Genomic DNA, 14,804 nt, shown 5'->3' with positions numbered 1-14,804 from the left:
TTCATTTTCAGGCGAACCTGGCAAAACAAGAAGGGCGTTTGAAAGTAGCAAATGCAGAATTAGCAATGGCTCAACAATTATTAGATGAGAAGCAAGCAGAACTGGATAAAGTGCAAGCAAAGTTTGATGCAGCTATGAAGGAAAAGATGGTAAAACAAGAGAAAATGCTGCTTCACCAACAAGATAATTTATGATGCTGATTTCCTAGCTGGCCACTGCCTTATCTTGAACTTCTTTCTGACATGGGTGTGGTACTGGAATGTTGCTTGTGGGCCTATTCAATAGTATGCAGGAGAGACTATAGTTTTTGACCCTAATTGGCAGAAATGCAGTAGATAGATAGATAGATAGATAGATAGATAGATAGATAGATAGATAGATAGATAGATATGATAAATATTACACCAGCCTTTCCCAGCTTGGTACTATCCTGATGTTTTGGACTACAACTCCTATGCCTCAGTAGCTGGGGTTGATGGGGCTGATGGGAGTTGTAGTCCAAAGCATCTGGATGTTCTCCAGGTTGTGAAAGGTTGTATTACGCTGCTTAGTTGCACAGGTAACTTGTATCTTACAATTATTTCACTTACATAATCACAGCGTAAATGTGGGTTTTGAAGTCAAGCCAGCTTCCTCAGGAGCTGCCATGCAAGAACAAAGACCAGGTATAGCAGAGTCATTAGCCTAACAAAAGGTGAGACATTCCGCATTAGGCAAGAAAGCAGGAGGCTGCCAAGATTACAGGGGGCAGGCTATGCTCACTGGGGAAAAAGTGCCTTTAAAAAAACTAGGCTTGAGGTAGCAGCAGTGGCATCAGGAGCCCGGGGACACCTGGAGCTGTGTGGGTGCCTCCCCATAAGGTGGGGCATCCGGGGGCAGGGCGCAGTGTGGGGCCAAGCGGCCATATTCCCCCCAGGCGCCCTACTGCTGGAGGGTGGCTGAGGGGGAGGCATCTGGCGTGGGGCTGGAGGGTGCTGCACCTTGGGGTCCAGCGTGCCGCCCCGAAGGTAAGTGCCACCTGGTGTGCCCCACTCCTTCCGCCTTCCCCTCCCTCCACTGCTGGGTATCAGGTGGATGGAGTTATTTGGAGCAGGAGTTTCCTGGGAACAAGGAAGGAAGTAGGGAGAACACTTGCTGGGTGATGAAGGACAACAATCATTAGAGCTGGCTGGGAAGCAGGAACAAAGGGATGGTGCTTAGGATGGCTGGGCTGCTATGAAGAACAAGATGCTCTTGAGGTGACAGTGCTGCAAGATCTGCACCCCCTTCATACACCCAGGTGTATATATATGTATTTAAACCATATTTCTCAAAGGCACTACAGCCTCTGTCACATGTTGATTCTAAACAGAAACACGACCCTGGATGATCACCCAGAACCCCCTGGAATTTTGTGCCCCACTTGGCAGAGATTGGGGGTGGTGGCACACACTCTATATGTGTTTACAAGATGGTTCTTGAATGCAATTCTAATGGATAAAAATATCCAATGGCTTATGATATTCTTATTAGATATTTATTTATACCCCAACTTTTCCCTGATGGGACTCAAGGGAGCTTGGCTTTCCTCCTGTTTAATGTGTATCTGAAACTTAAAGGTGTAAAGCGACAAGAGTACACCAAACTCTGTTTCCTCTTTTCATCTGACTGTGCTATTGTGTTACTCAGTTGCACCGGGGTTGGATTAACCGGTTGAGACTGACATTGCGGGGATAATTACTGGCAATTATTTTGACCTAAAAGAAATGGGAAAATCCACCACCTGATGGGGCCTGGTGTCCCTGCTCGCTGAGGTTCCTGAGCTTATTGCTGCCTGCGGAAAACAGTAGTTGCTATGGTTTCTTTTCATCGACTCCCTTACAAATGCTGCAATTTTATTCTATCTCCCATCGAAACCTAGCAGCTATTATGCCATAAATGACCTTGATAACACCATCTCATCTATTTTCAAGATATATGTTCATAATTTGTCCTAGAGCAGCATAGCTATCATGACGGTCATTTTGAAAAGTATAATGTGACACAACATTTCCTAATTTTAGGACCTCTTGAATGATGCAGAAATGTGTAGGAGAAAGATGCAGGCAGCTTCTGCGCTTATAGATGGCTTGAGTGGAGAGAAAATTAGATGGACCCAGCAAAGTAAAGAGTTCCGAGCCCAGATAAACAGGTATTGTGTAGGACAAATAAAGGATCATTGAAAAATACTACTGGGCACATATCAGTAGGCAGCCAGTTGTATCACACCCCAGTGAAATCTGTGGGACTTAATGTTATTCCACAATTAATCTAAAAGCGCTAATTTCAACTTCAAGTGAACTGAATTGATCAATATTTAATATCTAGAATAGATATGATTTTCTTCTTTCCCTCTTCCTTTTTTTGGGTTTGGGGTGGGGTGACTGGATACATAAGCAGATTAGACCTTGCACAGTTGTCTCCCTTATAGTTGTTAGCTTCGCTTCTTACTCAACATATCAGTGCTGCTGATCCCTATAGTTGTATAAGGAATAATGCTGTTCCAGTGTCCAGTGAATTAGTTCACTGAAGCAAGTACAGTGGTACCTTGAGTCACAAATGCCTCAGGTTACAAACGTTTCAGGTTACAGACTCCGCTAACCTGGAAGAGTTACCTCGAGCTGCGAACTTTGCCCCAGGATGAGAACGGAAATTGTGTGTCTGCAGCGCAGCGGCAGCAAGAGGACCCATTAGCGAAAACACGCCTCTAGTTAAGAACAGTTTCGGGTTAAGAATGGACCTCCGGAACAAATTAAGTTTGTAACTAGAGATACCACTGTACTGAGTGCTAGTGGAATCCTCATCCAGTTAAATAGCCAGTTGTGAGGGTTTTGAAATATCCATCTACTTCCCAGTTTAATACTTAAACGTAAAATAGACATCAAACTCACTTTATTCCCCCCTTCAATCCTGCTATAATTATTTAAATGGTGTCTAATGGTGTTCTTGTTCTATTTATTTTTCTAAGAAGCCTGTACCATGTTGTTTTTTAAAAAATGAAATCTGAAAGAATACTAATGGAGATTCTGTATTTTTCTAGACTTGTGGGAGATGTTTTACTCTGCACAGGTTTTCTTTCCTATTGTGGCCCTTTCAACCAGATATTCAGGAATCTTTTGCTTAAAGATTTATGGGAGACAGAAATGAAAGTCAGGAAAATCCCTTTTACTGAAAATTTGAACCTCATTTCAATGTTGGTGGATCCTCCTACGGTAGGTCTTGCATCCCGTAAACGTTTGTAGCTCTACATTTATCCCTATTTACTGTTTATGAGGTAGAATCAAACCATTTGCATTTTTAGCTAGTCTGAACAATGCTTTTTCACTCATCATGTTCTAGAAAATTTGTGTGCTATGCTGTACTATAATGGCAGCAGGAACCAAGGGGGAAACAGTTCTAGCAAACAGCAACTTTAGGCGGGGCAAACCATGGAGCAGCAACCATTTTTAATTCAGTTATTGTAAGAGTTCCATTGCGTTAAGTACTATCTGTTGATATTACTGAAATAATATAATTATGTTTTTATAGTAACTATTAGAAAGGTTATGAGACAACATACACATAAAGGGACACATATGACCTCTTTCACAGAGGTCAAACTAAAATTTTTTAAGTGGAGGAGTGATTTCTTTACATAAAATAAAGATTCAATTAACTCCTGTTACTTTTGTCTCTGTTATAAAAGGAAAGTGTTCAGGGTGGCATATAAGCTATACAAAGGGTTTTTATTTTATTTTATTCCATCGTGGACCTCGGAACAGTTCAAATATTGAAAAAATTGGGTGGTTTTCATGTGACTGGATACTTGTGTACACTACCTCATTGATAGATTTTTGTCTGAAATGGGAAAATGTGGGTACATAGAGGCCATTCCATTATTGCAGGTGTGGTTGTTGTTTTTTTTGGTTTTGTTTTTTTACCTGCTGCAATCATGGATATGGCAGAGGATGTCTTCGCGTAATAAAACATCTCTGGCCTTGCAATATATAATTTACTCAGTACATCGCCAGTTATGATATACTATAAATTTAATCTTCCAAAAAATAAGTAAACGCACGTGCACCAACAGCTTGAATAGATAAAAGAACACAAGCTACTGTAGCATCTTAAAGGCAGGAGCTTTTGGCATAAGCTTTAGTATCACCACTGTCACTGCTTCTTCTTGAGGGACCAAATTCCATAATTTAACGATGTGCTGCGTGAAGACATACTTTCCTTTGTCTGTCCTGAATCTCCAAATGGTCAGCTTCACTGGATGTCCATGTGTCCTAGTGTTACGAGTGAGGGAGAAAAACAGCCCCCTACCCACCTTTTCTACATCATGCATAATTTCATAATACTTCTATCATGTTCCCCTCTTTATTCACTTCCCCACCTTAAGTAAAAAGCCTCAAATGTGCATAGTTGGGTAGGCAGTGTTCCAGAACTGCAGCAACTAGAACTCTTACTGTTATTTTATTGTTCCTTTAGTTAGAGCTGCCGTATGTGTGGCGGAATTTTGGCAACATTTTTGCCACAAATAAAATCTCACTTATTGAAATATGGCAACCCTATTTTAGATTTTGCTTCATTTAGTTTTATTTTAGGATATGGTAGGGTCCCTTGAGTGAAATTTCTTCGCCTACAAAGGAGGGATATTAATAAAAATAAAAAAGTTGTTTCAGAGATGGAAGCAATAGGGGCAGTGTTCAAAACCTCCAGGAACCTGTAGCATTCAGCATTGCTTAACAGAATATTTTTGGACTCAGTATAGACCATTATCTTGATAATATGTTAAGATTAAAGCTGATAAACTTAGTTGTTTTAAAATGTTTTTAATGTTCTAACTCACCCTGGGACCTTATGGTGTAGGGCGGGAGATAAACAAACCAACCAACCTTATATAGTTTGCTTATATGATGTGACCAATATGACTATAGCTGCATCACACAGTAGAACCGTTTTTTAAAGTAATAAATTATATCTACAATTCTGTACCCATTTACCTGGGAGGGTGTCTCACTTGAACTCAAGGGAACTTACTTTTGAGTGCACATGCACAGGATTGCACTGTCAATATATCTTTGAATGTCAATCATTATTGGTTATAGAAGTGGTGACTTCTTTCTCGTTGCCCAGATTAGTGAATGGAACCTACAAGGCCTTCCAGGAGATGAGCTCTCAGTTCAAAATGGCATAATTGTCACTAAAGCGACAAGGTACCCACTCTTGATAGACCCGCAGACGCAAGGGAAAACATGGATTAAACATAAAGAAAAGGAAAATGACTTACAAGTAAGTTTTGCAAAGTTTTAAAGGAAAGGGTGTTTTTCCCCCCCTCCTTGGAAATACCTATATATATATTTCCTGGAGACATATTTTCAGTAAATATGAGTACTGTAGGGTTTAAATCTTCACACAAATCCGACATCCATAATATAAACTCTTGAACAGAGTATACTGCTCTGCACCCTTTCAGTTTATCAACTGAGGCACCCGCAAATTATTTGGTGGGTTTGCATGAGTTTTCTTTGAACTCTTATGCTAGCATCACTTTCAGATACGTGTTTAGTGTCTTCTAGACATTCTCACTCATATCATATTTAAGCAGTGCTTTTTGGGGGACTACCCAAGGGTATGCAGTACCAGCCTCTTCCCCCCCCCAAATGTTTAAATTGTGGCACTAACTGCAACAACTTCATGGTTAGTACCTGCACCTTTTTTTGTTTCTTTTTTTAAAAGTGCTGTACAGTGGTACCTCGGGTTACAGACGTTTCAGGTTACAGACTCCGCTAACCCATAAATAGTACCTCAGGTTAAGAACTTTGCTTCAGGATGAGAACAAAAATTGTGCTCCGGCGGCAGTGGGAGGCCCTATTAGCTAAAGTGCTGCTTCAGGTTAAGAACAGTTTCAAGTTAAGAACAGACCTCCGGAACTAATTAAGTTCTTAACCTGAGGTACCACTGTATATAAGAAAAGCAATTGTATTCATACCCTTCCAGGGCATTCCCCTCCCCTTTTCACATATATTTCTCAGTTCTTTCAGTGGTTTGAAGTGTCTGAAGTGCAAATCACTCAGCCAAAATCTCAGGAAAAGAAGCTGCTGCATTCAAATCCTATGTCAGTCATGGTTTTATAGGCTGAAATCTCTCTGCCTCAGTGGTCTGCCATAGAAAGCATAAAAAACTATGGGAGGTGCTTAACCTTTTCAGCATGTAGAATGAGATCTGCTAGTGCTATGGGACATCAAAGTCCCATTGATCATGTCTACTCAGATGTAAACCCCACGGAGTACAATGAGACTTAGGCTCAGGTAAGTAGGAATAGGTTTGCAGAGAGGTTAAGGTGTTCTAAGAATAATACTGTAACAAGAAGGTGCCTTGCCAAGTATCTTTCTTGTAAGAATAAACTGTTTCCATTTCTAAGGTGACAACTCTGAATCATAAATATTTCCGCACCCACCTAGAGGACGCCCTCTCTCTGGGGAGACCACTTTTAATTGAGGATATAAGCGAAGAATTAGATCCTGCACTTGATAATATATTAGAAAAGAACTTCATTAAATCAGGAACCTCTTTCAAGGTTAGTTACCTTTATAAAAGAGCTATGACTGTAATAAATTTTATTTAAAAGTGTGATAAATGTTTAATCGCATCTGTTCTGAGCAAGCAAATGAAATAAATCCTGTGGCCAAATAGGGGGAAACCCTCTTGATCATGTGACCAGTTTCTTCTCTAACTCAGAATCTTAGGGGGAGATTGGTCAGAGGTCTGCTTGACAAGCGGTTTTGTTGTGTTTTTGTCAGTCTTTGGGGGCAGAGTTCTTATTCTCTCCTCCCTGCCTCTCAAATTCTTTTTTTAAAATAATTTTTTTAATTAAATTTTCTATAACATCTCTGTTCATGCCACATAACACATCACGTATTTTATCTTATTGAACTTCCCTCAACTCCTCTGACAATCATCCATAATTAATTTTCTATCCTCGCATTCCTTAATTATAGTATCGCCTATCAATAAAATATTTTATACTTATTTACATTCATGCGATATTCCTTATTTTTTTCACAAAGCTTCTTTAAAGCACACTAGCATTGTGTATTCCTCACATACAGTTTTCAAATATTCTCTAAATTTTCCCCAGTCCTCTAAAAACTTGTGGTCTCTTTGAAGTCTGATTTTTCCAGTTAATTTGTCCAGTTCTGCATAGTCTATTAATTTTGTTCTCCAATCTTCCAAAGTCGGTAACTCCTCTTGTTTCCATTTTTGGGCCAACTGTGCTCTCGCCGCTGTTATCGCGTACTGAAAAAGCTTACAGTCTCTCTTATTTATTTGATTTTTGGTTATTCCCAGTAAGAAGGCTTCTGGTTTCTTTGCAAAACTATATTTCAGCATTTTCTTTAACTCATTGTATATCATTTCCCAGAACCCCTTCACTTTCTTACACTCCCACCACATATGAATAAATGTACCCTCTTTCTCTTTACATTTCCAAGATTTGTTGCTCGTTTTGTACATTTTTGCCAATTTAACTGGTGTCATATACCATCTATAAACCATTTTCATCACATTTTCTTTTAACGTAATACATGCTGTAAACTTTAAATTTTCATTCCATATTTTTTTGCCAATCTTCCAAATCTATGTTATATCCTATATCTCTGGCCCAGTGAATCATTACCGCTTTGACTTCCTCATCCATCGTGTGCCATTCCAGTAAAATTTTATACATTTTTGAAAGTATCTTACAATCACTGTTAACAATTTCTGTTTGAAATTTCGAATCTTTTTCTTTATACCCTTTTTCTTTCACCTCTTTTTTAAAAATATCGCTTATCTGATGATAGTGCAGCCAATCATATACATATTCTTTTACTTGCTCATATGGTTTCAATCTCCATTTTCCTCCTTCTTTCACCACCAAGTCTCCATAGGTAATCCAATCACTCTTCATATTAATTTTCTTGACTCCCATGACTTCTAATGGGGATAACCAATGTGGTATCCCCATTTCTAGGATGTTTTTATATCTGTCCCATACTTCAATCAACAATTTTCGGAAAATATGATTCTCAAACGATTTATAACCTTTTTTCTTCTCTTTCCATAAATGCGCGTGCCACCCAAATCTGTTATCAAATCCTTCTAAGTCCAATAATTTTGTATTCTTAAGTTTTATCCATTATTTTACCCAGCAAAGACATGATGCCTCATAGTATAACTTCAAGTCTGGCAGGGCAAAGCCTCCTCTTTCTTTTGCATCTGTTAGCAATTTATATTTAATTCTCGGCTTTTTGCCCTGCCAGATATATCTTGAAATTAGTCTTTGCCAGTCCTTAAAAATCGCTGCCTCTCAAATTCTTAGCAGGTTGCACTCCCCATAACACTTCATTAATACCTCATGAGATCAATGCATGGTATAAAGTATTAATCAAATAAATAAATAAATAAATACACTACATCTTTGCACTTGTGAATGCCATCAAAATCAAGGGGGCCTAAGCATATCTTTTTAAGGGTAGTCATGGAGTCCCTTCTCTTTCACCGTAATTAGTAGTTCAGACAGGGAGGGTCTTAGAAATGCTAGGCACCCCAAAATGAATCTTCTCAGTTATGGATCTTCTCAAATTTGTGCCCCCTGAGCTTGGCACCTTGTGTGGGGGAACCTCCCACACCACCCTAAATCCAACACTTAGACGACTTGATTCATTTTTCTATTAGTCTAGTGGCTTGATTTGGCCTGAACAAATCTATGATGGTTCCTACCAGTTTTCTGATCACCAGTGATAGGTACAAAATTGCAGCTGCAGCCAAGTTTCATCTTCATACCAGAAGCTCCTTCCTCATCTCTGCTTCCCACTTTATGGGTACTGGAAGAGTTCAACCTGAAGATTATGAGAAGAAATTTAAAATGCACCATAAACAGTCATATTACCATTCTAATACCATTGCTTTTCTTGATTTGTGTAATTGCTGCAAGACTCTGTGATGATAAATTAGGGGTGGGGACCCACATTATGATTTAATGAAAAACTGAGGAAAAGGACAGAAACCAGATTTTACAGCTACATAGAATATTAATAATTATTTGTAGTACAGACACAGATTAAGCAAATTTAATTGTAAATGAACAATTGTGATGTTTAATATAAATTCAAGTGTGCACATCTTCCTGAATGAATAATTATATGTGCAGATTAGAATGCAATATCTGTTATTGTTATTTTGAATTGTTGTTTAGGTGAAAGTTGGAGATAAGGAAGTAGATGTCATGAATACATTTAAACTTTATATCACTACAAAATTGCCTAATCCTGCCTTCACTCCTGAGATCAATGCCAAATCATCAGTAATAGATTTTACTGTTACAATGAAAGGGCTTGAAAATCAGTTATTGAAGAGAGTAATTCTTACAGAGAAACAGGTAAGATCACCAAGAATGAATTCATGCACTAACAAAACAATGAAACTATAATGCTTTACTGATGCTTGATCTTCTAATTCTGAAATGCTGGTCTAAAACCCGCTAGCAAGTCATGGTGATTTGAGGTGGTGGCTGGAGTGCATGGGGATGAATTTTGGAAAGAAGGAAACTTGGGAGAAGAAAAATCAACTGAACAAATTCCTTATCCTTAGTGTAAATATAATAATACAGCAGTCTCTTTTAAATTATAAAAAACATAAATGTGCAAGCGCTAACAGATTATGATTGGGGCAATTGCATCATAACACAATGCTAAAAATGTTTAGACAGTTTGTCTTGATATTTAACAAAGGAACTGGAAGCAGAGAGAATTAAACTCATGGAAGATGTAACATACAATAAACGGAAGATGAAAGAACTTGAAGACAACCTGCTTTATAAATTAACTGCAACTAAAGGTAGTGTATCAACTTATATTCATTTCGTATTTATTAAGGTTGGCATTGGTCTGCTTCCATTAAGGACAGGGACACACGTCTCTGGTTTACCAAATTAAAAGGTCTAATTCTACCTGAAGTAAATGCAGTTGAAAGTTTGTACCTGGACTGCACTACTTCAGCCTGCAGATAGGGGGCATACTTGAATCCTTCATACAATAAATAAATAACCCCTGCATATAGGATGTTACGCACTGAGGAGAAAGGGTTTCTTGGCATCTCATTTCTATCTGCAGAGGTTTATTTGTTTATTTATTTGTACAGAGGAGCATCCAATCATTTGAGCCGCTCCAGTCTAGTCCAGTCCAGTCCAGAGAAATAGGTTTACTTCTGCAATGCTGTGTGCTCTTTCCGAGTACTACACCTAATTCATTAGACAAACCTCTCAGACATTCTTATGCATTCGAGTATGTCCTTCCTGGGACGCGGGTGGCGCTGTAGGTTAAACCACAGAGCCTAGGGCTTGCCGATCAGAAGGTCAGCGGTTCGAATCCCTGCGACGGGGTGAATTCCCGTTGTTCTGTCCCAGCTCCCGCCCACCTAGCAGTTCAAAAGCATGAAGTGCAAGTAGATAAATAGGTACCACTCCGTCGGGAAGGTAAAGGGCATTTCTGTGTGCTGCTCTGGTTCACCGGAAGTAGCTTAGTCATGCTGGCCACATGACCCGGAAGCTGTCTGCAGACAAACGCCAGCTCCCTCAGCCAGTAAAGCAAGATGAGCGCCGCAACCCCAGGGTCTCCCGTGACTGGACCTTATGTGTGAGAGCCAGTGTGGTGTAGTGCTTAAGAGTGGTGGACTTGTAATCTGGTGAACTGGGTTCGCTTCCCCGCTCCTCCATATGCAGCTGCTGGGTGACCTTGGGCTAGTCACACTTCTCTGAAGTCTCTCAGCCCCACTCACCTCACAGAGTGTTTGTTGTGGGGGAGGAAGGGAAAGGAGCATGTTAGCCACTTTGAGACTCGTTTCAGGTAGTGAAAAAGCAGGATATCAAATCCAAACTCTTCTTCTTATGGTCAGGGGTCCCTTTACCTTTACCTATGTCCTTCCTACCATACTAATGTGAAGTTCTGGATGTGCAAGGTGAAAAGATAAACAACTACAGAGCAGAAGTTTCTGTCTGAAATGGATAGATCACACTTCTGTGATTGAGATGAAGCAGACTAGTGGTTGAGGTTCTTTGTGGCTAAAACAGAGGAGGCAATGGACCCTTCTTTCTCTTTTGGGAAAGGACCACCGTGACAGAGCATCTGCTTAGCGTGTAGAAGGTCAATCTCCAGAATTTTCAGGCAGGGCTAGAAGAGTGTCTGAACCCGTCAGTGTGGACAGTGCTGGGCTTGATGGACCAATCGTCTGACTCAGTATAAGGCAGCTTCCTATGTTCCTTCTCCATGGAAGATGACCCAGCAGATGAGAAACACTGCCATGCAGTGTTCAAAGGCAGGGAAATTGGCAAGATCTCCCCCAGTCTATTTTCCTTCTACGGGGCATATGACAGAGAAGAGGGAGCAGCAGGGCCAGCGACGGAGAGGAGCATTGGGTGGGTGTTGTTGCCTGCAGCAGGCAACCATTTAAATCACCCCTAATTGGCTTCAACATAGAATCCATCCATAATGGGGGTATGTTGGAGGCAGGGACAGTGAGCATTTTGAGGGAATTCAGGTGGTAGCTCACTGCAAGTAGCAGCAGCAGCAGCAGCTGCTTCCCTGTGGTCCTCTCAGTGTCAGGATTTTTTTAAAAGCAGCCCCCCATCATCAGCAATAATAGGCCCTGCTGAGGCTCCAGCCTTTGCCCCAAAAAGCCTTGTGGTAATGCTGTTCATGCTAATTGTTTCTTACTAGTTTCTTCCACTTACATGCTGTCTCTCCACTGGAATAAAAAGAGACCCCAGCTTTTGGGATGAAGTGTTCTTCCTTCATCATAATTAGTTGTTGGGCTTTCTACAGAAAGATACATAGCATGCTGTAGGAGAAGCAACCAGCATAATGCCTGGGCAACCCTTATTTGGCTCATTTAGAATGCAAAGAACCACTTTGCTTTAACTGCTTGGCCTGCATTCTTTGTACTAATTAAATTATGTTTTTCTGATAGAGGAACTGGTTGATTTTATTTCCATATTGAGTTCTGAATTCTGTACAGGAAATTAAAAAGCACCATTACCAAACATCTCCTCTGGTGCCCTTTAGGGTCTTTGGTGGATGACGAATCTTTAATTGGTGTTTTGAGGACAACTAAACAAACTGCTACAGAGGTATCTGAAAAGCTGGAAGTTGCAGGAGAAACTGAGAAAAAAATTAACACGGCACAAGAGGAATATCGTCCAGCTGCTACACGAGGAAGCATTCTTTATTTTCTTATCACAGAAATGAGCATGGTCAATACAATGTACCAAACCTCATTAGCTCAGTTCTTAAAACTATTTGATCAGTCCATGGCCAGGTAAGAATACCGTGTTATTTCTGCAGACGCCTGTATCTTTTCCCAATCCACCCCCTCTGCTTCAGGCTTATTTTCACCCAATCTAGTTGGGCCAAGTCCTGAATGACTTTGGGGTTGTTGCTCAGAGCAACATTTCATTTTGCTTAACTGTACTGCCTTTTGCTGCTATTTAGATTATAAATGTAGCATGTCACCCCAATCTCCAAGCGCTGCAAGAATCCAGGGGTTTCAGGCACTTACCCTAGGTTCCTGTTTCCTTTTGAATGAGGTACTGTGGAGACTGAGGTGTTTTAAAGATGTGTGGGTTCTTTTACACAAATATACACTCACAACCTGAGCCCATGATGGAGGGGTTCACAGCATTAACACCCCCAAGAGGGCCTTACTTCTTCCATAGCTACAGCCTTGGATTCAAACAGAAATCAAACTTTGCTCTGACACTCTCCAGCTATCGGCTTTGCTACTAGCTCAGTGTTTCCCAACCGGTGTTCCACGGCACACTAGTGTGCCGCCGGACGTTGCCTAGTGTGCCGTGGGAGGGAGGCGGGCGAGTCGGGCTAATCCTCCGACGAGCTCCACCTCCAGACCCATTGCTCAAATCCTTTAACCCAGGAGGGCGGGGAGGGGGGGGAGAAAGAGAAAAAAGAAAGGGTGGGGAAAAAGAAGGGGAAGAGAAAATATTTTTTAAAAAAAAGGAAAGAGAGGGGAAAAAGCGAGGGATGGAGGAAGGGGAATAAACAGAAGGGGAGGACAATGAAGAGGGGCGGGGCTTGGCAGGCAGCAGATAACTGGGGAGGGGGGCGCGGCTGGCGGCGGCTCAAGGCAGGAAGGGAGGAGCTGCCTCGCGGAGAGTCTTGGGCTGCAGAGATTTCCCGTTCAGGAGCGCGGGAGGCCACGCCGTGGATGGGAATCTCCTCCTCCTCTTCCTCCTCCTCCTCCAGGAGAGAGGGTGGTCCGCCCCACCGAGTCGGGCGTGCTCAAGCGTGGGAGCCTATAGTTAGAGCTCAGCTCCTTTTCTTGCCTTCCCCGCCCCCCCACGGAGCACATTTTCCTCGCCCCCCCCAACCCCCGCATGTAGAATAGAAGCCCTCCAGCCTCCACGGTGCACAAACTCTCCCCTCTGCAACGAAGCGCTTTGTTGCATATCTTTGGTGAGATTTTTAGGCAGTCTTGGTGCACCTTAAATCAGCGCTAATTGCGCCTGGACGCAGTATTTACTTCCGAGTAGGCCCCCTCCCCCCCCGGTAGCACCTGACGTTGCTATTCGTATCATCAGGTTTGTTTGTTGATAATTTAATTGTTTTAAAAGCATCATGCTAAAGAGCTCTCTCCCACCCCCAGACCCTTGGGCAAAACAGAAACACACACATACACAAACACAGAGATTGAGCCCTGCAGGTTTTATGAAATGAATGGATTCTGAATGCCTGTTTCAGTGGCTTGTCCGCCTTAGGCTGCTGGGCCAGACACCTGTTACACGGTGCAGTCCGTAAGCTGTGAGCGCTGCTACCTGCCGCCGAGACCACGTAACGACAGTCTTGAAAGACCTACATTGGCTCCCAGTACCTTTCCGAGCACAATTCAAAGTGTTGGTGCTGACCTTTAAAGCCCTAAGCAGTTTCGGTCCAGTATACCTGAAGTAGCGTCTCCGCCACCATCGTTCAGCCCAGACACTGAGATCCAGTGCCAAGGGCCTTCTGGCAATTCCCTCACTGTGAAAAGTGAGGTTACAGGGAACCAGGCAGAGGGCCTTCTCAGTAGTGGCGCCCGCCCTGTGGAATGCCCTCCCATCAGACATCAAAGAGATAACCATTACCTTCTATGCTGTTACTATTTATTTATTTATTGTTACATAAGTAAAAAGTGACCTTTCCCCATCTGGCATGGTGGTGTGCCTCGAGATTTTTTTCATGAAACAAGTGTGCCTTTGCCCAAAAAAGGTTGGGAAACACTGTACTAGCTCACATCACTCAAAACTCTCTGCTTTCAACTCTGCCCTGAGTTGGAGGAAGGGGCCCTACCCATTTGCCATTTTCACAGAGCCTTTGTTCCCCATCACCTGCCCAGGAAGCTAGCTTGGCTATTCCAAGAATTAGAAGAGGGTCCATGCATTCAGCCTAACCCCTCCCAAAATGCGTAACATATTTTTGTATTTCTTTTCTTAGACCTTAATGTGAGTTATTAGTAGATTCTTTCACCTTAGAATTGCATCCAGTGTAGTTGTCTTGTTCAGGCAAGTGCTTTTGATTGCTTAATGGATTTACCTTTCCTCCCCCAGTTCTCCTGTCCATGTCTCTTCTAGGGATTCCTCCAACCCTTTGGGGCAATTGGGTATGTGTGCATGAGCAGAGGAGGCAGAGGGGATGTTACACTGAACAAGTGGAAGTCTTTGCACAAACACAAGCAGAAACAATTGTATATATTTATTAATAAGAGATGTTTGGTCTATT

At 41.7% G+C, this 14,804-nt stretch overlaps 1 protein-coding gene across 1 annotated transcript in view; it reads left to right on the top strand.

Annotated features, from left to right (window-relative positions):
- The window catches only part of DNAH8 (dynein axonemal heavy chain 8), a 153,177-nt gene that overhangs the window by 103,546 nt on the left and 34,827 nt on the right, over positions 1–14,804 (top strand). The window contains exons 71-78 of the mRNA XM_081903566.1: positions 12–149; positions 2,043–2,170; positions 3,059–3,230; positions 5,137–5,292; positions 6,425–6,580; positions 9,239–9,421; positions 9,774–9,879; positions 12,102–12,354. Of these exons, the coding sequence (XP_081759692.1) occupies positions 12–149; positions 2,043–2,170; positions 3,059–3,230; positions 5,137–5,292; positions 6,425–6,580; positions 9,239–9,421; positions 9,774–9,879; positions 12,102–12,354 (1,292 nt within the window). The remainder of the gene's footprint in view (positions 1–11; positions 150–2,042; positions 2,171–3,058; positions 3,231–5,136; positions 5,293–6,424; positions 6,581–9,238; positions 9,422–9,773; positions 9,880–12,101; positions 12,355–14,804) is intronic.

Source organism: Podarcis melisellensis (genome assembly GCF_964234715.1).
Source record: "Podarcis melisellensis genome assembly, chromosome: 3".
NCBI classification, from domain to species: Eukaryota; Metazoa; Chordata; class Lepidosauria; order Squamata; family Lacertidae; genus Podarcis; species Podarcis melisellensis.
The sequence above is the reverse complement of the archived record's forward strand: the minus strand, read 5'-3'. Positions and strand labels throughout refer to the sequence as shown.